This window comes from Cydia strobilella, chromosome 4, assembly GCF_947568885.1.
Source record: "Cydia strobilella chromosome 4, ilCydStro3.1, whole genome shotgun sequence".
Classification (NCBI taxonomy): domain Eukaryota; kingdom Metazoa; phylum Arthropoda; class Insecta; order Lepidoptera; family Tortricidae; genus Cydia; species Cydia strobilella.
This window is the reverse complement of record NC_086044.1, coordinates 1,322,024-1,347,184: the sequence shown is the minus strand read 5'-3', so window position 1 is coordinate 1,347,184 and position 25,161 is coordinate 1,322,024. Positions and strand designations below refer to the sequence as shown.

The 25,161-nt window shown below is 41.7% G+C and overlaps 1 protein-coding gene across 1 annotated transcript in view; it reads right to left on the bottom strand.

Moving 5' to 3' along the window:
• Positions 1 to 25,161, bottom strand: part of LOC134740894 (laminin subunit alpha-2) — a 313,744-nt gene that overhangs the window by 234,962 nt on the left and 53,621 nt on the right. Inside the window, exons 2-3 of the mRNA XM_063673547.1 lie at positions 3,777 to 3,948; positions 1,985 to 2,135 (exon numbers count right to left, since the gene is read on the bottom strand). Of these exons, the coding sequence (XP_063529617.1) occupies positions 1,985 to 2,135; positions 3,777 to 3,948 (323 nt within the window). The remainder of the gene's footprint in view (positions 1 to 1,984; positions 2,136 to 3,776; positions 3,949 to 25,161) is intronic.

Sequence of the window (25,161 nt, the reverse complement as noted above, 5' to 3'; positions counted from 1 at the left end):
CAGACGGACAGCGTAGTCTTAGTAATAGGGTCCCGTTTTTGCCCTTTGGGTACAGAACCCTAAAAAATAATGTTCCTAATGTTCCTTATTTTTTACAAAACGCGCGTGCGCTTCGGTCAACGCTCCATACTCTCTTGGGCTAAAATAGCGTAAACACCGTTAGTAAAAAAGTAAAAAAAAAAAAAAAAACCTGCGCTAGATTTCCTTGCATAGATTCATATGTAATGTAGTTAATGGGCATTTCTATTTAATGTTGTACCCCTTGCATTTTAGATTTTGGAATATTTATATTATTTCCACAGAATGGACCCAGGACAGACCAACCATTTTATGGGCACTTTTCTTCTCAGTAGAATTAGAAAAAGCTAGTGATTCTGAGTAGAAATAATATAAAAATTCCCGATTATAACACAAAAATTTTACACTTTTAAAGTTGCAGAGATACATCATAAGATGCAGGAGGGCCGATTACGCTGGTATGGCCATGTAATGCGCAGAGACGAACACCACATGACGAGACTAGTTATGGCTATAGACGAGGGCAAGAGAGGCAGAGGCTGCCCGCCAACCAACTGGACTAGAACCATCTCCAAGGACTTGACGGAGCTAGGCCTAACGCCAGCAATGACTAAAGATCGCAACAAGTGGCGATCAAGTATCAGGAGGGCCGACCCCAAATAGGGAATGCGCCAGGAGAATGATGATGAACACAAAAATTCTGTGATTAGAAAATATATATCATGGAGCGGTACTGTGCCCTCTTCTTCAGCCGTTAAACTCGGGCTACGATTTTTTCTTATAGTAATAGTATTTATTTCTTAAAGTATGTATTACCTAGTGATAGGGCATATATTGAAAAAAAAAAAAATTGTCAACGTATTTTTGGGCTTCCATGTAGAATTCACAACTCTTCATAACATTGCATGAGATCATTTATAACGTTTCTGAGTAAGAAACACCCAAAAAATTATTTACAGTACATATGCTACTTTCTCGCACTAGTCGAAAGTTTAAAGGGCCATATGTATTGTAAAACGTTGTACTTCGTACGTGGTAATTCGCAACTCGTGTCGATTTAAAACACTCCCTGCAGTCGTGTTTTAATTTACAGCCACTCGTTTAGAATTTCCTCTTTTCCGCACTTGTATCGTAAATAACTATTTTAAAATTACCTATTCGTAAAAAATGTATTCGCTTATGTTTTTTATGTTCTCCATCTAGTGAGTAACATCTGTGATGTTTACCTACATACCATAAATAATAGCCCTAACTTGGTAACTATTAGTAGTTGCAAGTTCTGTAGCGTTCATGTGTTTCTTCACCATGCAGTCGGTTTTGAACCTTGTGACCTAAGGTCACAAGGTCGTTTATTTTCTGTCGATTTGGCAGATGAAAGCAAATAAAAAAATTTTAAACCGGCCAAGTGCGAATCGGAATCGCGCACGAAGGGTTCCGTACCATTACGGAAAAAAACAGCAAGAAAATCATTTGTTGTATGGGATCCCCATTTAAATATTTATATTATTCTGTTTTTAGTATTTATTGTTATAGCGGCAACAGAAATACATCATCTGTGAAAATTTCAACTGTCTAACTATCACGGTTCATGGGATACAGCCTGGTGACAGACAGACAGACGGACAGACGGACGGACAGACGGACAGCGGAGTCTTAGTAATAGGGTCCCGTTTTTACCCTTTGGGTACGGAACCCTAAAAATCGGTATGCCATAAGTATTATAAATAGCAATATACATTATCTGTCTGTCAAACTTGTCAGTAGAAAAAGGCGCGAAGTTCCAATTTTCAATGAGACGATAACCACCGCACCGCACTTATCGCAGACGACATGATATAACACTGCTCTTATATGTTTACTCCTTGCTTTAGAAGCAAGCGCCCAAGATTAGTCACATGCTATGTCATGTCACTAACCGCGCGGACTTAAAAATCCCTGCTGGAGTCTTCAAAACTACTATACTTACATCAGGTAACGTAGCGACCAGCGTAACATGAGCTACGCCTACAGGACTCTGCCACCAGGTACTAGGATCACCGTCAATGGCGTAAGACGCTGGGTGACGGCGGGCTGCTGGTCCATCCAAGCCTTCACATACGTCGCAGACCACGCCGCGTCTGAAAAAAAATAGAAAATTAATCAGAGTTTTGAATGATTCACGGTTAGTTTCACTAGACTTATATTGACCGGGATATAGACCGTGATTACCTTTTGTATTGTTCAAACATCAAACATCAAACATTTATTCAGCAAATAGGCCACAGGGGCACTTTTACGTGTCAATTTTTACAAACAATAAAATTAACCCAAAATTACAAAAAACAATTACATAAATATAAATGTGAAATTACACAAAAAAAAACTAATAAAAATATACAAACAACAGAAGTACTAAAATTGTTTAGAGATGTAAAAGTCTCTAGGTGTCAGAGATAAAATGTATATAATAATAAAAAAGATCATCAAATTATCCAGAGATGTAAAGGGTCTCCAAGACTTGAATTGTTATATAATTAATAAAAAGACAAGATATTAAATCAGACAAACAGATAAGAACCGAATGAAGTGCCTCACGTTAATGCCACTCAAAAGTAAAGTTACATAGGTAAAATGAAGCCCGTGTAAACTTAAACAGACCGGTCTCCACAAACAGCACCCGTTCACGAGTATGACGCGTATCTCAGCCATCGTCTCCCTCAACCTTCATTCGGGAAAGTGGCGACCCGATCAATGACGCCACCGTGTTTTTTAGGGTTGTACCCAAAGGGTAAAAACGGGACCCTATTACTAAGACTCCGCTGTCCGTCTGTCCGTCTGTCCGTCCGTCTGTCACCAGGCTGCATCTCATGAACCGTGATAGCTAGACAGTTGAAATTTTCACAGATGATGTATTTCTGTTGCCGCTATAACAACAAATACAAAAAAGTACGGAACCCTCGGTGCGCGAGTCCGACTCGCACTTGGCCGGTTATTTTTATTTATTTTTAATGATAAACAGGCAAGCGTTTGACCACGATCCCACCTGATGGTAAGTTTATCTTCAGTCACCCGTGAACAAGATGCATGTAACTCCGTCGAAATATCGGGAGCTCAAAAACAATACAAAAGGAAATCACGGTCTAAATCCCGGTCAATATAAGTCTAGAAAATGAATCGTCTAGTTGATAATAAGAGTTAAAGATGTAAGATGTAAACAATTATGTGTGTAGAGACGAAATAGTAGTAGAAATAGCTGTAGAAATTTGGCTTTATAAGTCATCAAATGAGAGTTCGCTGAGGGTTCCGTACAAACTTTCAATTATCTCATGTAACTAAAAGATGAAAACTTTTGACCAGAAGTATACAAAACATTATTGTGTCTTTCTATCAGAGGAGGGTCCTGCTCCATGCTCTTTTCGCAAGGTATCTTTCATCAACGCGATCTTTTGCCGCCAATTTCACGATGTTCCTAAATGGATGCGCCGTTTTAATACTTTGAGTAGACTCACTGATATAAAGAGTGGGAGAGAAACAGAGGAAAAGAGAGAAATGAACAAAGACTTACTTAATATTGTCTTCGGTTACCGCGATAGCTACTCATGTAATAAAACTATGAAAACGGATTATATCGTATATTGAATTTATAATACATCCCGACGTTTCGAACCCTTTACAGCCCCGACGTTTCGACCACGAACGCTATAAAGGATTTGAAACGTCGGGATGTATTATAAATTCAATATACGATATAATCCGTTTTCATAGTTTTAAATACTTACTTTCCAGGCGTATCTCTGCAATAGTCCTCAGCGCCATTGTCCCCGCAGGTAGCGTTGGTTTCTACCACCGCGTACGGAGCCACGTCCAGGGGCTCTGGGAGTAGTTCTCTGCCTGGTTCCACTGTGCCATCTGTTACTGTGGTGCTAGATAGCCGGTCCAGGACTGCTCGACCTGGTGGACAAAAAAAGAGGTTTTAATAAAGGAAAAATCTATAACCACCCGTCACCCGTTGACCACGAACGCTTTAAAGGGTTCGAAACGTCGGGATGTAGTATAAATTCAATATATGCGATATAATCCGTTTTCATAGTTTTATTTCATGAGTAACTATCGCGGTAACCGAAGACAATATTACCTAAGAAAACTTAGGCGAAAGGGCTTACACCATAGGGCGGACACGCCATACATCAAAAATCACTTGCGTTTCTATGTGTAAAAGGCACGTCTGTAAACGCGGCATGCGTCATAGTGTGAGTAAGTTGCTTGAAAACAGTACTGAGCGGCCGGCAAACGGCCGTCAATCTGCTGTCGCGGGGCGAGGTAATTCGAGTCGGGGCGGGGCGGTGCGTGGCCGCTCTGTATGATAACACTGTCGTATATAGCTTTTAAGATATTTTTATTGTACGTTTTGTGATTCTCTAATTTTGTGTTTTAATATTGTGTAACTTTCTATGTCTTTTAATCATTGTGTGTTTATGTTTTATTTTTATATTTCGTGCATAGTTATAAGAATCAATGTCCCACAATAAATATTACCTATTCCCTAACTTTGTAAAATAGCGTAAGCTGATTGGCCAATAAATGGATACTGACTCTGCACAACACACCCACGTGACACAGTGGGCGGGGCGCGGGCGCGCTATTATATAAATATGACTGCCCAACCTAGCCTCGTCAGTCCGTCAACAACTAGTCTACACTTAACATCTTATTAACCCTAAAATAAGTGTTCTTACTAACCCTCACACTAACCCGGTAACATGGTGGTGGTATTTCTGAGGTAATTGGCAGCGGTAGCTTCACTTCGGCCAGCGCGTTCCAGTCTTCGGCGTACGAGCTTCATCGGAAAAACAGTCTACGCTCAACAATTATGGTCCTTCGATAGCCGAATAAAGAACAAAGAAACAAGTACGCGCTGAGTGTTGAGAATTTCTCCACTCAGATAGAAGAAAGAACAAAGAAACAAGTACGCGCTGAGTGTCGAGATTTTTCTCCACTCAGATAGAAAAAAGAAGCTTGAAAAACGAACGCGCTGAGCCTTGAAGTACGCTTCGGCTCAGACCCTTACCCAATTACCCCTCCATACCCCACTATACCGGCTTGCCGGTCGGACCGTGCTGTGTTGTAGGTTTTCCTCCACTCACGCGTCCTGGCAACTTTCGTTGCATGTGTCACATGGTGATGCCATCACACTGCTTTCGAACGCTCTAGGCATTGCACTTTGTCATTGCGGGAGATTCAGTGCACCGAGGGATTTACGCTTAGGGGCACTGACGTTGCGCTCTGTGGCGTCAGGGCATAGGTGTTAGGCAGGTAAATTTGTATATAGTTAGGGACCCCCGCGTGTGTGTCAAGAAAGAAGAAGATGTCTACGAAGAGTACGAGAAATCTTCGACCGCGCGCTAAGGGCCCGCCTGCCCCCGCGCCCACAGAGACCCCTACCCCCTCGTCCGGCAAGACCACGTCTACCGAGACACATACATGGAGCAAAGGCTCCACCGGCAACCAAGTGAATAGCGGTGGAGAGATAGACAACAATTCGGTACACTCGAACGCATTCGAAGATACGGTAGTAGAACGCAGTAGGTCGAATACGCTAGTAAATAAAGACCCCGTGGTCGCGCCGCCGCCGCCGCGGGCGCCGTCTGTTCGTGGATCAATCAGAGGTCGCGAATCGGTAAATAGGGATCGTGATAGTCAATTATCGGTGCTCATGGCCGAGCTCGAGGTTCATAAAGCCGCTCTAGTTGTCGCTCAGAAGCAGTCCGATACTGCCAAATTAAAGCTGCAGATCGCCGAATTGGAGGCGAATTCTGACAGAGGCAGTACCGTGGCTGACGAGTCTGAACGGCGTACTAGGAATTGGGTAGGACAACAGTGTAGGCCGCAGGAGCACGACGTCGCGATCGTGAATAGTAAAATTCCCTTGCCGAAGGAGACAGCGCCGCCGCCGCGCGCCGCCGCCATTGAGCGGGGTACTAGTAGGCCGCAACCGCGTTATTTAGAGGTGCCACACGGCAGTTATGCACCTATCTACCATAAGCCGCCCGAGTTACCCTCATTCGGAGGAGATATAACCGAATGGATTTCATTTAGGGCAGAGTTCGAGGACACGTCTCCCATGTTTAGTGCCGTCAATAACGTAAGTCGTATTAGGCGCGCGCTCAAAGGCGAGGCTCGGACCGCCGTGAAATCAATTATGTACACAGTTCAGGACCCGTACGAAATTATGGAGGCGCTAGAACGGCAATTCGGCGACCCGGAGGAAATTGTGTTAACGGAGTTGCATAATATAAAACGTATGCCGCGCTTGTCAGAAGACAACGCGAACATAGCTTCCTTCGCCGCACATATTGCGAATGCCGTCGCAACCATACGTTCGCTGCGACAAGAGCAGTACCTACACGCGCCTGAACTTGTAAACAAAATCGTGGACAAACTTAATTTGATTGTGCGTTACGAATGGGCAAAATATAGGCAGTCTAATAGTCAAACTCCCGGTCTAGTTGCATTATCGGAGTTTTTGAACGAAATTAGCACTGCAGCCAAACGCGTCAACCGACATAGGCCGTCGAACAGATTGCGGAACACAGTAAACACGGTATCTTTTGAGCACGACCCTAGGCGAGCAAGCAGTTCTCGCGATAGGCGTCGCGCCCCCGCGTTTTCCCGCGATCCTAGCACGGAGTCGGAATCAGATTCCCACGATCATTACGTACGCGAAGCGCCGCGTAGTAATAAACCCGCTATCGCGCAAGTTAAGCCTCGCGATAGTAACAAAAAAAAACCCGCGTCGACCGGAGCTAAGCCCAAACAACCGACATCGTCCGTCCCTGTCTCGCGCAGCACGTGCGCCGTTTGCCAGAACGGCCACGAGCACAAAGTTAGCGCGTGTCGTAAATTTTTAGCGGCGACGATTCCTGAACGGTGGGACTTAGCAAAGGGCGCTAGATTATGCTATAGGTGCTTAGACGCGGCTCACCGTAAGTTCAAGTGCAAGTACATCGCGTGCGGAGTTAACCAATGCGAAGCCGGACATCATAAGCTATTACACGGACTGAACGCGGCCGCGCCCGCGAACGGTAATAGTACTCCGGCGGCAGCGGTTAATAATATTAGGCTTCCGCAAACGTACCTCAAAGTCATGCCTGTAGAGGTGTCGGGACCGCTAGGTACCGTGCAAACCCTCGCGCTGCTAGACGAAGGCGCGGCTATGACTTTGATGCTTCACGAAACGGCCGATAAACTCGCGCCTCGCGTAAAAGGCGAAACTTTGGAGATAGAAGGCATAGGCGGCGTAGTCAGAAATCCGGATTCGTATACGTTACGAGTCGCAATACGGGGTTTTTGTAGCCGACACATGGAAATGATGGAGGTAATCACGATTGGCGATATTGGCATAGGAATGCAGGGCGTACCACGTGACGTAGTCGACAAGTGCGAACACTTGACTAAGATCGCGGACGAATTGAGTTACCCGACCGGCATACCTACCATCGTGATAGGCCAAGATAATTGGCACCTCATCATTTCTCGGCAAATATTAGAGGGCCCGCCTGAGCTTCCTATTGCTAGCCTAACTAGACTGGGCTGGGTTTTACACGGCCCAGATAGAACGCGCCGCGCCGCGGTAAATTTTGTAGGGCACGCACGGCCTAAAACCGCGGACGACGAGGCTTTAGAGCTAATGAAACGGCATTTTGACATAGAATCATTAGGCGTTTCACAAAAGCTACCTCGGGCCGATCCCGACCAGCGTGCGCTAGACTTGCTGAAAACCACCTGTGTAAAAATACCGGGGGAGAATAGGTATCGAGCGGGCTTATTATGGCGGACGGACGACGAAAAGCTCCCAGATAACCGAGCGCAAGCATTAAAACGGCTGTACAGTCTAGAACGAAAACTAGACCGAGATGCAACGTTAAAGGCCGAATATGCAAAGCATATGGCTAACTTGCTTGACAAAGGTTACGCGGAGAAAATGGAGTCGCCGCCCCCCCTCGATGCGCCCCGGGTGTGGTACTTAGCGCATTTCCCAACTTTTCACCCGCAACGCGGCAAAATGAGATTAGTGTGGGACGCGGCCGCCACGGCCTACGGACGGTCGCTCAATAGCGCGCTTTTGGCCGGCCCCGACTTATTAGAGTCACTCTTTGGCGTACTAGTGCGTTTCCGCGAGGGTAAAATCGCGGTAATAGCGGACGTCAAAGAAATGTTTTTACAGATCGAGATAATTGAGCAAGATCGCGATGCGTTACGTTTCGTTTGGCGGGGGGAGGACCGCACCTCTCCACCGCAAGAATACAGAATGAAGCGGCTTATATTTGGATCGGCAGCGTCGCCGACAACCGCGCTATACGTCAAAAACGAAAACGCAAGAACGCATAGCGAACAATTTCCGATCGCAGCTGAAAAAACAATAAAAAATACGTACATGGACGACATGTTGATCGCGCTCGATACGTCCGAGGACGACGCCAGGCGCATAGTAAACGAGGTTTACGAACTAAATATGCGCGCGTCATTCGAGCTTCGCGGGTTCGCGTCGAACCATCCTGCGGTTATTGCTGACGTAGTTAACAGTAAAGAGGAAACGTCATTGTTAGGCGCTAGCGAGAGCGAACGTACGTTAGGTTTGAAATGGAATCACAAGCGTGACACCTTAGGTTTCAACGTAAACTTTCGCAACACGCCCGAGGACGTACTTAACGGTCAGAAATTACCCACAAAACGACAGGTTACGAGTAGTGCGATGTCAATATTCGATCCGATCGGATACGTTAGCCCCATATCCGTCTTAGGCAAGGCATTAATGCAGGAGATATGGCGCACCGGAATCGGATGGGACTCGCCCATACCCGTCTCGCTCGCACCCGCATGGCGATCGTTCATAGATAACGTACAACAATTACGGGACTTGGAAATTCCGCGACACGTGCCCGCATTTAATAGGGAGGCATATATGCATGTTTTTTGCGACGCAAGTGAAAAAATATATGCCGCGGCCGTGTACCTAGTCAGCGTCAACCCCGAGGGGACTAGAACGTCCGCATTAGTGGCCGCAAAGGCCCGAGTGTCACCTCTCCGGGTAGTTAGTATTCCACGAATGGAATTACAGAGCTGCGTACTAGCGACTAGGTTAGCGGAGACCATAGTCAAAGAGTCAGACTACGTAATAAAGGACAAGTATTTTTGGTCTGACTCCAAAACGGCACTCACGTGGATACGGTCGGACCCACGTAGGTACAAAACGTTCGTCGCACATAGGTTAGCGGAAATCGAGAACACTACCACCCCCGCCAACTGGCGCTGGGTGCCTAGTGCAGCTAACGTAGCTGACGACGCGACGCGCGGTATACCTACGCAATTTGGAGCGAACCACCGATGGTTCATAGGGCCCGATTTCATACGTAAAAGCGAGGAGCATTGGCCGACAGAGAAAACGCCCGCGCCCGTCGCCGATACGGGCGAAGAACGCGTTAACAAGCTCGTATGCTCGGTAGGCGCCGCGAAAAATAAGTTTGAGTACCTGCCGGAGGTATGTAGGTTCTCAAAGTTCGTACGCTTAGTCCGCGCCACCGCTAAAACACTGGTTGCCGCCGAGGTTTTTAAAGCCGCATTGCTTAAAAAGAAACCAGACACAGACATAAATAAGGGGCATTTGAATTTAGCAGAGATATTGCTTATACGCCGGAGTCAACATGAAGCCTTTCCAGAGGAAATCAAGTTAATGGAAACTGGACGGCCGATTCCGAAGAAATCGCCACTCCATAAAATCGCAGTAAAACTCGACAAAAATGGAGTCATCGTGCTGAACGCCAGAATAGATAAAGATGTACACATACCCGTTCTACACGCTAAAGAAGATTTCGTCAAGCTGCTAATACATCATTTTCATGCTCTCTACAATCACGGCAACCATTCAACAGTGATAAACGAGCTGAAACAGAGATATTATATTATCGGTCTGCGCAGTAGCATTCGTTATATAACGAATAAGTGCCAATGGTGTCGGACCTATAAGGGGACCACACTCAAGGTTCCTGTAGGCGACTTACCACCAGAGAGGCTCCAGGCGAATCAACCGCCATTTACCGCCGCAGCCGTAGATTTATTTGGCCCAATGAATATTACAATAGGCCGCCGCCGCGAGAAAAGATGGGGCGTATTATATACTTGCCTCACTACCCGAGCTGTGCACTTAGAGCTTGCCGCCTCACTTTCGGCATCCTCTATGATACTCTCACTGCGCAGAATGATAGCTCGGCGCGGCACGCCTACCGTTCTGTACTCCGACAACGCAACTAACTTCTACGGAGCAGAACGAGAAATTGCAGAGGCCAAGAAAACGCTGCCAGACAGTCTAAAGCCATTCCTGACTGAACGAGCGATCACCTGGAAAAAGATACCGCCTGGCAACCCTTCCGCCGGCGGTGCATGGGAACGACTCGTGGGCAGCGTGAAAACTGCATTGAAAGCTACACTAAAAGAGAGAGCACCTCATGAAGAAGTTCTACACACGCTGCTTCTAGAAGCCGAGCACGTAGTGAACTCCAGACCACTGACACCTGTGAATCCAGACCTAGATGTCGAGGCTCTGACGCCGAACCATTTTCTCATCGGCCGGTCGAGCGCAATGGCACCGCTGGGCGTCTTCACAGACAAAGATATGTCACTGTCGTCATGGAAGACAGCGCAGAACTTAGCCGATCACTTTTGGAGGCGCTGGCAAAAAGAATACAGACCCAGCCTCCTCCCTCGGCCCAGTGCTCACCAGAACGTGCAGAAGCTAAATATAGGCGACATCGTCATCGTAGCGGACAGCTCTATGCCACGAGGAACATGGCCTAGAGGCGAAATCGCACAACTCTTTCCCGGCCCTGATGGCCACGTAAGAGTAGCCATTGTTCGCACCCGAGCGGGTGAAGTCCGCCGTCCAGTTTCCCGGCTTATACCTATATACTCCACGAATGGAGACGGTGTTGGCACACGCGGGGGAGATTGTCGTATATAGCTTTTAAGATATTTTTATTGTACGTTTTGTGATTCTCTAATTTTGTGTTTTAATATTGTGTAACTTTCTATGTCTTTTAATCATTGTGTGTTTATGTTTTATTTTTATATTTCGTGCATAGTTATAAGAATCAATGTCCCACAATAAATATTACCTATTCCCTAACTTTGTAAAATAGCGTAAGCTGATTGGCCAATAAATGGATACTGACTCTGCACAACACACCCACGTGACACAGTGGGCGGGGCGCGGGCGCGCTATTATATAAATATGACTGCCCAACCTAGCCTCGTCAGTCCGTCAACAACTAGTCTACACTTAACATCTTATTAACCCTAAAATAAGTGTTCTTACTAACCCTCACACTAACCCGGTAACATGGTGGTGGTATTTCTGAGGTAATTGGCAGCGGTAGCTTCACTTCGGCCAGCGCGTTCCAGTCTTCGGCGTACGAGCTTCATCGGAAAAACAGTCTACGCTCAACAAACACTATTACTTATTCTGTGCTAACACGGAGAATACTTTTGTGTAAACAATACCTATATGTAAAATGGTGCAGTTTCAAGTTTACTTAGGAATTATGCTTATTTACCACATGGACATGGTAAATAAACATCTGACAGATTATTTTATGTCTTTTTTTCTTCTTGTCTGTTGCCTTCCGTGATTTTTTTCACCTGATGGTCTCATCGGAAGATCAGCGCTGGAAGCTGGTGGCTTATGCTGAGATGAGGCCATTTCGTGGCACTTTAATCTTATTCTATGTTTCATTGTTATATTATGTTTTTTTTTTTTTTTAATGTTAAACTGAGTTGGAAGATTCTTTCCGTTACTACCGCTATGACGGCGGGGGGTCCCGGAGGGACACCCCGGGGAAAAAGGGGGTTGCCTTTATTTTATTCTATTAATGTACTGTTTTAAGTAATATTGTACTAGTGGCACGGCTACTGATGGGCAAACTCGCCACTGGTACCTACTTAGTGGTACTCAAATGTCCGGAACAGAACGGTGTTTAGATTTTTATAAAAATGTTAATTTGTAATAGAGTCTTAACAAACTGCCTCATAATTTTGAAAATTTTCATAAATCAGTAATTAAGTGTGTCACGATATATTAAGGTAATGGCATGCGGCCAGTTAGATGTTAATTAATCGATGAATTCCGAACAAAATATGTACAAATCGATAAAAATACTCAAAAGCATACCAGAGATGCGGCGTCTTCTTTATTTAATCACAGTAAAGGGTAAGCAGTAGCTTGACTCCATACAAAGCCTGAACTAGATACGAAGTTACTCGGAATAACCCGTAGCCCCTTACCGTGAGACTTGTGTAAATAAATTACTGTATAAATTATCTTCTGGTAATGATTATGTGTCTATTTTGGGGCTTAGTTTATTTACTTTCCGCTAATACTTAAAAACCGGCCAAGTGCGAGTCGGACTCGCGCACGAAGGGTTCTGTACCATTACGGAAAAAACAGCAAAAAAATCACGTTTGTTGTATGGGAGCCCCATTTAAATATTAATATTATTCTGTTTTTAGTATTTGTTGTTATAGCGGCAACACAAATACATCATCTGTGAAAATTTCAACTGTCTAGCTATCACGGTTCATGAGATACAGATACAGCCCGGTGACAGACAGACAGACGGACAGACGGACAGCGGAGTCTTAGTAATAGAGTCCCGTTTTTACCCTTTGGGTACGGAACCCTAAAAACGAGACGAATACAGTCACTCTATGACTTTTATACACGAGAGAAGAACGTGGGTTCGAATCGAATCCCTTTCCATAGGTATTAATGAGTTTAAATAACGGACCGAAATTCGTCGGTATGTCCTCTGTCTCCGTCTGCAAATGAAGACGCACTACACACTGTCCATTGTCGCCTAATCTTCAGGTTGTTATTAAGTAGTCGAGTTGACTCGACACACTACCAAACACGCTAAAAAAGGTGTGTAACTTGTAGCTAAATTACTGTTGAAACACTCTGAGACTGAAATGCTTGTGCCAGTGATAATGATAACCTACAAAATGGCTACAGACTCCATTATTAAAAGTGCTTATGGATAATATTGTTTTACTAGCGACCCGCCCCGGCTTCGCACGGGTTACACAAAACCTTTACAAGTTATACACTAAAACCTTCCTCAAGAATTACTCTATTGATAGGTGAAAACCGCATCGTTGCGTAGTTTTAAAGATCTAAGCATACATAGGGACAGACAGAAAGCGGAAAGCGACTTTTTTTAATACTATGTAGTGATTCCTAAATTTACAAATGGGCCCATCTCTGACAACCCCCGCAGTTTATCAAGATAATTATAAAGGCGCAGTCAAAGTACTGATCACAATTCTACTTCTGTGGCTTCCTCACATCATGTGTAGAGGCAATAAAAACACCTAGCTATGTTCGGTATCTATCACTTTGTTTATTAAAGCTTATCTTCGCCGGAGATAAATCTTTGGACTGACGAGACGCGCATTTTTAGGGTATTAGGGAAGAGAAAGTACAAGATTGAAAACAGAAGCTTTTTTATTGGGTTTTTTACTGAAATAAATAATACAAATAACATTAAAAATTGGCATGCGCGACAAAAGGAACGGGCTCAGCATAATATGCTGCGCCAGCCACTTCATTACTCATTCAGCCACGTTCAGATTTTAAAAAGTATTTTTTTTAATATGTTTAGTTTAAGTTAGTTTTAAGTTTAACATTAATTTAATTGTTTTAATTTTAATTTTAATAATATGTAATTCTATGGATGTAATTAATCCGAAATAAAAGCTTTTTAATTTAATTTAATTTTTAATTAGGAATTGACCGCACAGCGCTGATTTTCAGTCCGCCCCCTTACTGAATCACATTGATATGTGTTGCGGGATATTATTTTTAACAGATATATATATATATATATATATGTATGCAGGTAAATTTTCAACAATATGTTTGATATTCAGTTGTCATGCGCAGAATGATGAATTCATTGTAGAAATCTAGATCGTTACAGTTACTTAAATAAGATAGTGAGAATTTCTATCGGTTAAACCTAAATTAGAACAGCGAAATTGCTCATAATTTAGCTTTTCCTTATGTTTAACACGTGTGGTCTAATATTTACATTTCAGTGTCAGTGTAATAATTTGTTACTAATATAATTTTGCAATAAAATGGCATCTTGAAAGCGTACATGAAAGCAGCTTGACATTTCTGTGTATTTGAATATTTGTGGTATTTTCTATAAAAAGGGACCTTATTGTCGATGGCGCTTACGCCATTATTAACGATGCTCCGATATAAATACAATGCCGCGCGACGCTGTGCGGCGTAAGCGCCATCGATAATAAGGTTCCTTTTCATAGACAATGCCTCATTTTAATGAAGAAGAGGAATGAGGAGTTATGGAAGAAAAGGTTCTTTTTACGATTAACCTGAGGTTACGTTTTTCAAACATTTTCTTCAAATATTTAATATGTTTGTGTCTCACGGAAGTTTTTTTATTCAAATTATGCCATACCCATAACTTTTATTTTATAAAGATCAAAATAGTTTTAATCTATCGGGAAAGTTGTTAATACTTTATCATTTTAGGGTTCCGTACCCAAAGGGTAAAAACGGGACCCTATTACTAAGACTCCGCTGTCCGTCTGTCTGTCACCAGGCTGTATCTCATGATGCGTGATAGCTAGACAGTTGAAATTTTCACAGATGATGTATTTCTGTTGCCGCTATAACAACAAATACTAAAATGTACGGAACCTTCGGTGCGCGAGTCCGACTCGCACTTGGCCGGTTTTATTTCGTATGTTAGGTAAAAACACTGAAAAAAATGTTTGCATAACAGTAACAAAATATTTTGTTACTGCTTACCTACACAAAAATTGCGAGTTGCGAACTATATGTTAAACCGACCAACATGTCGGTTTGTAAACCAAATCGGTCTAAGATATTGATCAAAATTTCTTCCTTCCTTCCTTCCTTCCTTCCTTCCTTTCTTCCTCAAAGGGTTCCTTTTTTTTCAAATACTCATAGCGTTTAACTATTTTTTTTAGTGTAGAGAGAGGGCTTTAACTGGATTTATTAAATGGCCGGAAGCACTATCGTGATTATTTTCTTTAAAGTGTTCAAGTCAAAAACGTGGAGTAATAACTTCATCTTGGAAACGCCATTAAATGTTAATTACAAAGCACTTTCCCCGGTAACGTTACATACAAATAAACAACTCGCTAGGAGGGTCAGGGTACATATTCGGACCGCTAGCGCTTCTAAAGAAAGAACGCTTGGCACGAGGAATTTCGTTGACCCGCCTCTAACGCACGCGCGTAATTATGACACCAGAGGGTCACTTTAGCCACAGGGCGGACACGCTATACATCAAAAAACCACTTGCGTTTCTGTGTGTGTCGGCATGCGTCATAGTGTAAGTTGCTTAAAAATAGAACTGAGCGGTCGGCAAACGGCCGTTAATCTGCTTTCGCGGGGCGAGGTAATTCGAGTCGGGGCGGGGCGGTGCGTGGCCGTTCTGTATTATAATACTATTACTTATTCTGTGCTCTAGCTAGGTGTCACATAATTTTATCTGGGCGTCTGGTAGATGTTGATCAAGGGATAAAGAAATTCAATGGCATTTTAAATTATAAGTCCTCATACCTTAGGCCTATAGTTACCACACCGAAACATGGACCCGGGTATGTCCATAAACCACGCCCGGACCCGGGTATCTCCTTAAACTATGTCCAAAAGAGAGGTATGGGCACTGCGAATGACATCTCGCTTTGTGTGGTAGGGCACAGGACAGCGGATGTCATTCCAGATGTAGAGCTGAGCCCAACTGGGGAAGTACCTTCACCTTACAGAAAACCGCAGCCAAATAACACTAGACCCTACTCATAGTGTTGTGTTCCTTCCGGTGAGTAAGGTTGCCAGAGCTCAACGAGGGAGACGAGTTTTAGGGTCGGCAACGCGCATGTAACTCCTCTGGAGTTGCAGGCGTACATAGGCTACGGAGACTGCTTAACATCAGGCGGGCCGTATGCTTGTTTGCCACCGACGTAGTATAAAAAAAAATCCCCATTTCGCAAGATCATGTTAAAGCCGCCGTAAAGTATCACCGTAATCACCGTAGCCTAAGGACGATTACAACTCTATTTTTGGAAAATATTTTAATTTGTTATTATATAGGATGGGCCAGTGATAAATTCTCTTTTCGTATCGGCGTCTTTCGTTAAAATGACTATCATTGGGCCACCCTATATCAAGTTATTTCGGTTTACAACTACTATTGTTTAAAAATTGCTTTAAAATCCGCGCGAAGGGTACACCAGGTACTGAATTTCTATACAAAATCAGTCCGGAACCTGCAATTCCCAGTTCTCGCAATACAAATACAATATTTTTAGCGCGTTTACAATATTTTTCCTTAGTTTAAGTTTATATAGGCATTGTACTGAACCTGTTTACTAGCGTGCCGCAGTTTTTGGGAACTCTGTCTGTTAAGACCTTAACAAGTAGCAGATAAGTAGGTATTAGCATACCTAAGTACCTACTTACCTAATCTGGACAGATTAAGTCTCTCAATCGTCCTATGATATGTAAAGGTGACATCTACCGAAACTATTGTGTACTAGTATAAGTGCTCAATAAGCTGTTAGCTATGTCAATGTATGTAATAGTTCCTAACCAATCCGTAGTGTCATAGAGTGGCGCTGTACTTAACTATATAAGCTTCTACATGTATGTAGATAAACTCACTTTTTCTAACCAGCCTTCTGTAAGCATTAAATTTAGATATCAGTATTTCCCTGCTTTCATTTGGTCGCCATTACCTCCAACGCTGAACATAATGGTGACCCCGACGTGATTTGGTGACGCGATTTGGGTCCCCACGATACAGGCTGTGCCTAGTGTGGGGATCACTGTAACTTTTATATGTGTTACAAATGGACTTTTTGGCAAATAAATAGATATTTTTATATTTTGTAAATTAATTCCCAGGAACTTTTACCCTTACCACGCGCCATAAGAGGAGCGTTTAAATAATGTAACCAAACCCTAATGCCAGATGCACACTCGATAGCTGCGCGCGCGCCGGCACTACAAAACGCATTAAATTTCTTCCATTTCTATGGCGCTTACAACCTTTTTAACCAAAGTGTTACACACGTGTTAACTGTTGAGTTAACTGGTTAAAATCAGTGATTAATTTAGCCCTAAGAAAGTCTGTTCTCACTGTGTGACCCCCTTGTTGCTAGTTGCAGATGGTGTTTAATGGTCAGTTTTCAGTCTGACTGTCTGACCGTCTGTCTGGTTGGTTATTTTGTATCTGAAAATCTGAAGGTTTTAGACAAAATGATAATTGTTGATAGAAAACGGCAAGCAAAATTAATAAGGCATGGAAATAGTCATTGCAAGGGCCTGACGCTCTTTGATAGAGAAAGATAGTCTTATTGCGATTCTCATAAGAGGAAAGAGAAAATAGTGCTATGCTTTGTCCTTATCACCGACCGAGTGGCATCATAAGTAGGAGGTGATGGCGAAATACCGATATTTATAAGTGAAATGAAAGAGAAAAAATCCTATGCTGGCCAAATTTTATATGAATATTCTTTCTCTTACCCCCGGTCGCTCGGTGGCGGGTCTATAACTACTTGTACATACTATATCAATGAGTCATTGTGACTCTTCGTAACATCTGTCATCCTCATACATTTTTAGGGTTCCGTACCTCAAAAGGAAAAAAAAACGGAACCCTTATAGGATCAGTCGTTCGTCTGTCTGTCTGTTCGTCTGTCACAGCCTATTTTCTCCGAAACTACTGAAACAATTAAGTTGAAATTTGGTACACATATGTAAATTTGTGACCCGAAGACGGACATGTAACGTAAATAAATGAATTTTAAACATTGAGACCACGGAGTTAATGAGAAAATTAAATAATAAAGTTTTTCAAACTATATCGTGTTCATATCAAAAAACCGGCCAAGTGCGAGTCGGACTCGCATTCCAAGGGTTCCGTACATTACACAATTTAAACAATGTATTTTTTATGTGAAATGTAAGTGAAATGTAGAGTCTAAAAAACCCGTAGGGGTCGAATCAAAAACTAAGTAATTAAGTCCGACTCACGCTTGACTACACATTTCTAATAGGTTTTCTATAGGTAAAGAACTATTTTGTGTATTTTTTTTTAAGTTTAGATCCAGTAGTTTCGGAGATGGTAATTTTTTGTATATTTTCTTGAATAACTTCTAAAATGTTTGTCCTAATATTATAAAAAAATATATTTGAGTTTCTCACAGTAAGCTCTTTCATTTGATTGTAACACGATATAGTTTGACCCCCCCCCCCCCCCCCCCCCTTATCTCCGAAACTACTGGGTCTAACATTTTGAAAAAAATACACAAAATAGTTCTTTACCTATAGATGACAGGAAAACCTATTAGAAATGTGCAGTCAGTAAAGCGTGAGTCGGACTTAATTATGTACTATGTACCTACTTAGTGTTTGATCCTACCCCTGCGGGTTACAGACATTTCACTCACGTTTCACTTAAAAAAATCATCATCATCATCATGTCAGCCGATAGACGTCCACTGCTGGACATAGGCCTCCCCCAAGGCTCGCCACTCCGACCGATCCTGTGCCGCTCGCAACCACCGAATTCCCGCGACCTTCACCAGGTCGTCGCTCCATCTCGTTGGAGGCCTACCGGCAGTTCGTCTTCCGGTACGCGGACGCCACTCCAGAACCTTCCGGCCCCACCGGCCATCAGTTCTGTGAGCAATACATTGTTAAAAAAATGCATTGTTAAAAATTATGTAATGTACGGAGCCCTTGAAACGCGAATCCGACCCGCACTTAGCCGGTTTTTTCTTTTCGTTTGGCGTTTGTCGGTGCCCTCTGGACCACAAAAATAATTGTCAGTTTTCTAGAACACGAGCAACTTACATATACCACAATACTTCATTATAACTTCTGTACTTTTTCCTACCTATAAACATTTAACTCGTTTCATCTGTCACATATAAATCTGGACTTGTGATAAATATAATTAAAATTCCTTGAGGCGGTTCCTGTTTGGAACACGTACATGTAGGTACTGTTACCGTTACGGAAAAGAAAAAAACCGGACAAGTGCGAGTCGCACTCGCCCACCGAGGGTTCCGTACTTTTTAGTATTTGTTGTTACAGCGGCAACAGAAATACATCATCTGTGAAAATTTCAACTGTCTAGCTATCACGGTTCATGAGATACAGCCTGCTGACAGACAGACAGACAGACGGACAGCGGAGTCTTAGTAATTACCCGTTGTGTACAGGGTTGGGTTTTACCCTTTGGGTACAGTTTTTAGGGTCCCGTTTTCACCCTAAAAACTTCGTCTATTTCGTCGCTGGTCCTAAGTTATGACGGTTACGGGCCTTAGCAAATAGAAATCCTTCATTTTTGACTACCCCTCCGGAAAGCAGGTGTTCTATATGGGTTCCATATCTCATTTAAATCAAAACAACCTTTGACGGCACCCACGGCACTCTCGACATCTTAATAATAACCATTTTAAAAGAAAAACGGTTTAAAAGATTACACATCTGTTTGAGTTACGACGTTCTTATATTTAAAAGTAAAAATCTTCAAGATTAAGAGATAATTACATGCCCTGAGAATATTAATTTGTGGGAGTATGTAATAAAAGTGTTAACTTACATAAGAAATACCGATATGCCGACAAAAGAGATCAATGAAGATTTTCAGGGTTCCGTACCCAAAGGGTAAAAACGGGACCCTATTACTAAGACTCCGCTGGCCGTCTGTGTCTGTCCGTCCGTCTGTCTGTCTGTCACCAGGCTGTATCTCATTAACCATGATAGCTAGAGAGTTGAAATTTTCACAGATGATGTATTTCTGTTGCCGCTATAACAACAAATACTAAAAAGTACGGAACCCTCGGTGCGCGAGTTCGACTCGCACTTGGCCGGTTTTTTCACCACACCAGCTCGTAAAGGCTCTCTTTAGTCTTCAAAAACTGATAAAAAAGATGTATTTTATCCACAAAAGTGGTAAAGTAAGTTGAAGCAAATTTTAAGTTGTTTCATCATGTTAGTAGTAAATGAATTTGAATTATAAATTTGATTTGTAATGTAATGGTCAAGGTCAAGGAGGGAACAGTGGCTCACTCGACCTAATTTCAACACGAGAGCCGATAATTGGGCGACTGAGCCACTGTTTGAGCTAAGCCACTGTTTCCGCCTTGACCCTACTGTTTTCCTCGCGTTGGTGTGGTGAAAATTTTTGTTTTTCACTCGTTAGCAAAGTTTTAACCCTCGTGCCTTGAAACCCTCGCAACGTTAGATTCCACTTTTCGAATCACGTGTAGCGAGTTCTCATCTTATTCAGACCGACTGTATAAAGAGTCAAAGCCATAGCCTTAAAAGTTAAAAGTATGTACATACCTATAGAGGGACCGGGTACATAACATTGTGGACCTCTACCCTGTTAAAAGGTGTTAACAGCCATAAATTATCTATGAAAATATGCCTTTTTAACCATAAAACCTACTGACAACCTTCGGCCAACAAATTAAGAGCATCTCAAAGGAAAGAATTCCCTAATTGCGTGAAACGGAACGCTCTCACGCTGCGATAATCTACGAAAACTCGTATCTCGAATTTGTGCAACACTTAAATATCGACCTTAATTGTTTGGAATAAGACTTTATTTTGTATGTAACATTGGTCAAAATTATACGAAATGTGTACAATGAGACTGTCCGTGAGCATCTGAAATATAATTTTTGAAAACTCGCATCTTAATTTTTACGCTCACTTAAATACAAACCTTGTTTCCTTGAAATAAGACTCTATTTTGGGTGGAACGTTGGCTATAAAAAAGGAGGTTTGTAAATTATGTTTGTTTGTCAGCCCCTACTTATATTTGTTTAATGGCCCATTTGGATGTCCAAAAGCAGCCTTTGAATGTCTCCTGAGAGTCCAGAGTTTTTGATGTTTTTTTAAGTGATAAGAATGCTGTATTTATCAGGCTAATTGCGTACTAAATTTTTATGTTGATTTTGGTTTATAATGAGTACAAAACTCGTATCTCGAATTTGTGCAACACTTAAATATCGACCTTAATTGTTTGGAATAAGACTTTATTTTGTATGTAACATTGGTCAAAATTATACGAAATGTGTACAATGAGACTGTCCGTGAGCATCTGAAATATAATTTTTGAAAACTCGCATCTTAATTTTTACGCTCACTTAAATACAAACCTTGTTTCCTTGAAATAAGACTCTATTTTGGGTGGAACGTTGGCTATAAAAAAGGAGGTTTGTAAATTATGTTTGTTTGTCAGCCCCTACTTATATTTGTTTAATGGCCCATTTGGATGTCCAAAAGCAGCCTTTGAATGTCTCCTGAGAGTCCAGAGTTTTTGATGTTTTTTTAAGTGATAAGAATGCTGTATTTATCAGGCTAATTGCGTACTAAATTTTTATGTTGATTTTGGTTTATAATGAGTACTTACAGTGTAAAATAAATATTCTTCATGCCACTAAAATCACTCACATCATAATAAAAGTACAGCTCTATGAAAGGGTAAAAACGGGACCCTATTACTAAGACTCCGCTGTCCGTCTGTGTCTGTCACCAGGCTGTATCTCATGAACCGTGATAGCTAGACAGTTGAAATTTTCACAGATGACGTATTTCTGTCCATTATCCACTAACTTTAATCGAGTAATATTTCAAGATCAGCGAAAAAAATACTAACCTAACCTAACAATTACATAATTGCACAGCAAAACTGCAATCTGCGGTGCAAATCAGAATTTTTTGAGGTTTTTTTACTTTTTTTTGTGACTATAAAAAAAAAATGACAGGCCGAGTGCCAATCGCTGAGCTAAAAGATGACTCATGCAGCTCCGGGTCCGGGTTTCGAGCCGAGGCGTCTGACACTTCGTCTTCTATTTATTTTATTTATTTATTTAATAAAATACAGAGTATTCTTACAATAATCATAGCCCCGCAAAACTCAATAAAGAGTTTGACTGTGGGGTCATCAGTCTCTAGTTACATATGTACTTAACTTAATTTTATAGTAGTGCAATTACTACAAAATATTGAGGTAATGTTATTAACATAGATTTAAATTTAGACTTCTTATTTTCACATCTTATGGCTTCGGGCAAACTATTAAGTAAATATGGAATTCTATTCCTAAAGCTTCTATCCCCGTAGTAGTTATTAATTCTAGGAACGCATAGTTTGCCTGAAGTCACAGCCTTTGTGATGTATGTATGACGGGTGATAGTTGATCATGTGATGTGTGTGTGTGTGATGCTTTCTAGGTATAGAAAACGAAGTGTAAGACGCTTCGGGCCAGACCCGGACTGTTCTAGTGTATTATCCTTAAGTCTGATGGCTTCCTGATGCCACTGGGGTGGTCCGGAGACTCCAGGGACCACATAATGACTGGTTTACGTGGTTCACACAGTCGGTTAGTAAGTAATCAGTAGATTACGTTGTTGACAGATTGACCACTGTGTAGAGAATGCTCTTGCTTTTCACAGTAACATTTTGCTTTTAATCAAAGATAGATATAACTCCGTAATAGATGGATACAGTCTAAGGAAAAAACGTGCCTCGAAAATCAAGAAAATTTGATTCTCGATCAAAGGGCGCTACTAGTTTTGGCCTACAGTCGTATAGATGGCGTTGACGGTTTCGTTTGTTATTTAACAGTTTTAACGCATATCAGTGAAAGAACATGGGTCAAAATCATCAAAATAATTAATGCAAATAAAAAAAATCATTTATCTATATTTAAATACATTTTATCGTATTTTTACAAATCTTTAATTTTAGTTTTAAAGTGTGTCGACAGATGGCAGTGAATTTACTGTGGTTACAAAATTTACTATGACAGTACCGCTCTAGTATAAGTTACTCTATGCTTTTAATAGTAGCACTATTGCTTTTCATAGTTACACTATTGCTTTTCCTTCTCAGGGGAAATTTTTCATATAATGTATAATTAATGAAATTAATCTATTTGGATTATTTTGCTGTTATTTAAATTCATTTCTGACGATCACAATATAGATTCTTATAAATTGACATTAATGTAATTTGTACTGTAATCATATGTTGTGACATAAATATATCTAATCTAATCTATCGTAGTGAGTCAAACGAGTCTTTAAATACAGTAGTCTACATTCGTTTTTTCATGTAGGTGTGTCAAAATAATCGGTAGGGTCAAGGCGGAAACAGTGGCTTAGCTCGAACAGTGGCTCAGTCGCCCAAATATAGCCTCTCTCGTGTTGAAATTAGGTCGAGTGAGCCACTGTACCCGGCCTTTTTTACCGAGCCACTGTTCCCCCCTTGACCTTAAATACAGTAGGCTAGCCTGGTTTCGTTGTGCGGTATGTAGACCGTACAACTAACATATTGTTTTTTTATTTTTTTATTACTAAATGCTTGCCGCATTTGACCGCAATCTCACCTGATGGTAAGTGCCGATGCAGTCTAGGATGGATCATGCTTACATAAAAGTTAAAGTGAGGCTGTATTCTAAGCTGTGCTCCCCACAGCGATTATCTTGTAAAAGTAATAGGAGTAATTATTTACAGTAGCGTCCAATCAGGATGCGTCTGCCGCTGCCCACGCGCATCTGACCTTATCAAGTATCTTGAACTTTCTAAGTTTATATAAAAAAACGACTTTTAATGGGAATAAGGTAATATTAACGCGTAAAGCTAAAAGCACAACGCATAACACACTAAACGTTTAAAAAAAATCAGACAAGTGCGAGTCGGACGCCCACCGAGGGTTCCGTACTTTTTAGTATTTGTTGTTATAGCGGCAACAGAAATAGCATCATCTGTAATTTTAACTGTCTAGCTATCACGGTTCATGAGATACAGCCTGGTGACAGACAGACGGACAGAGGAGTCTTAGTAATAGGGTCCCGTTTTTACCCTTTGGGTACGGAATCCTAAAAACCTTGACTTTTAATGGGAATGAGGTAATATTAACGCGTAAAGCTGAAAGCACAACGCTTAACACACTAAACTTAAAAAAAAAAAAATTAGATACTTATGCCAAATCTAAAGCACCACAGACTGCCTTTTTTGGTAGACATATATTGACCGGGAAATGTACCATGATTACCTTTTATAAGTCAAGTGAAACTAACCGTGAATCATTCAAAACTGTTATTGCCTTTTTTTGTCTCCTAACAGTTGAAACCATTTATAACTAGCTTTTGCCCGCGACTTCGTCTGCGTAGAGTTAGTAATTGGGTAGCTTATTTTTTATCCAATCTGCTTTTTATCGTATCTTCATACAAATTTCCACCCCCCTTTTCACCCCCTTAAAGGATGATTTTTGCGATAAAAACTACCCTATGTCCTTCCCCGGGAATCAAGCTATCTCTATACCAAATTTCAACTAAATCGGTTCAGCGGTTTAAGCGTGAAGAGGTAACAGATAGACAGACAGACAGACAGACATGGATACTTTGATTTTTAACCTCTCGTACCCATCCCTGCAAATATTATAAATGTGATGTAACTGCCTGTTACCTCTTCACATTTAAACTGCTGAACCGATTTTGATGAAGTTTGGCATGGATATAGTTTGAGGCACGGTGAAGGACATAGCATAGTTTTCATCAATCATCATCATTCCACGCAGAAGAAGAAGTCACGGGAAGACGCTGGTATTGATACTTCAGTATTTTGCGCAATATATTTCCAGTTGCCAGAAGGCGCAAAATCTCCTTATATGATCATGTTTTTCTAAGAGGCGTTGACATTCGTAGACGTGGAAAAAATATATGTAGTTCTTGACTATATTATCTTTAATAACATAGCTTCCGATACACGAATTATGACACTTCGCTCGATACAATTAATTCCCAAAATAACCTCTAACTCTGACTTTTAATCAAACTTTACTCGGTTATTTATTATGTGATACTATAAACAAAAAAAGAAGAAAAAACAATCTTAACTTAAATAGTAATTTCATAGCTTTCGAATTTCGATATTGTAAGGTAACGTTTGTAAATAAATAAAAATCGACAAAATTCGATCAAAATTGATACTTGGCGCGCATGATCTTTCCCGTTCTTTCTTGCGAAATGT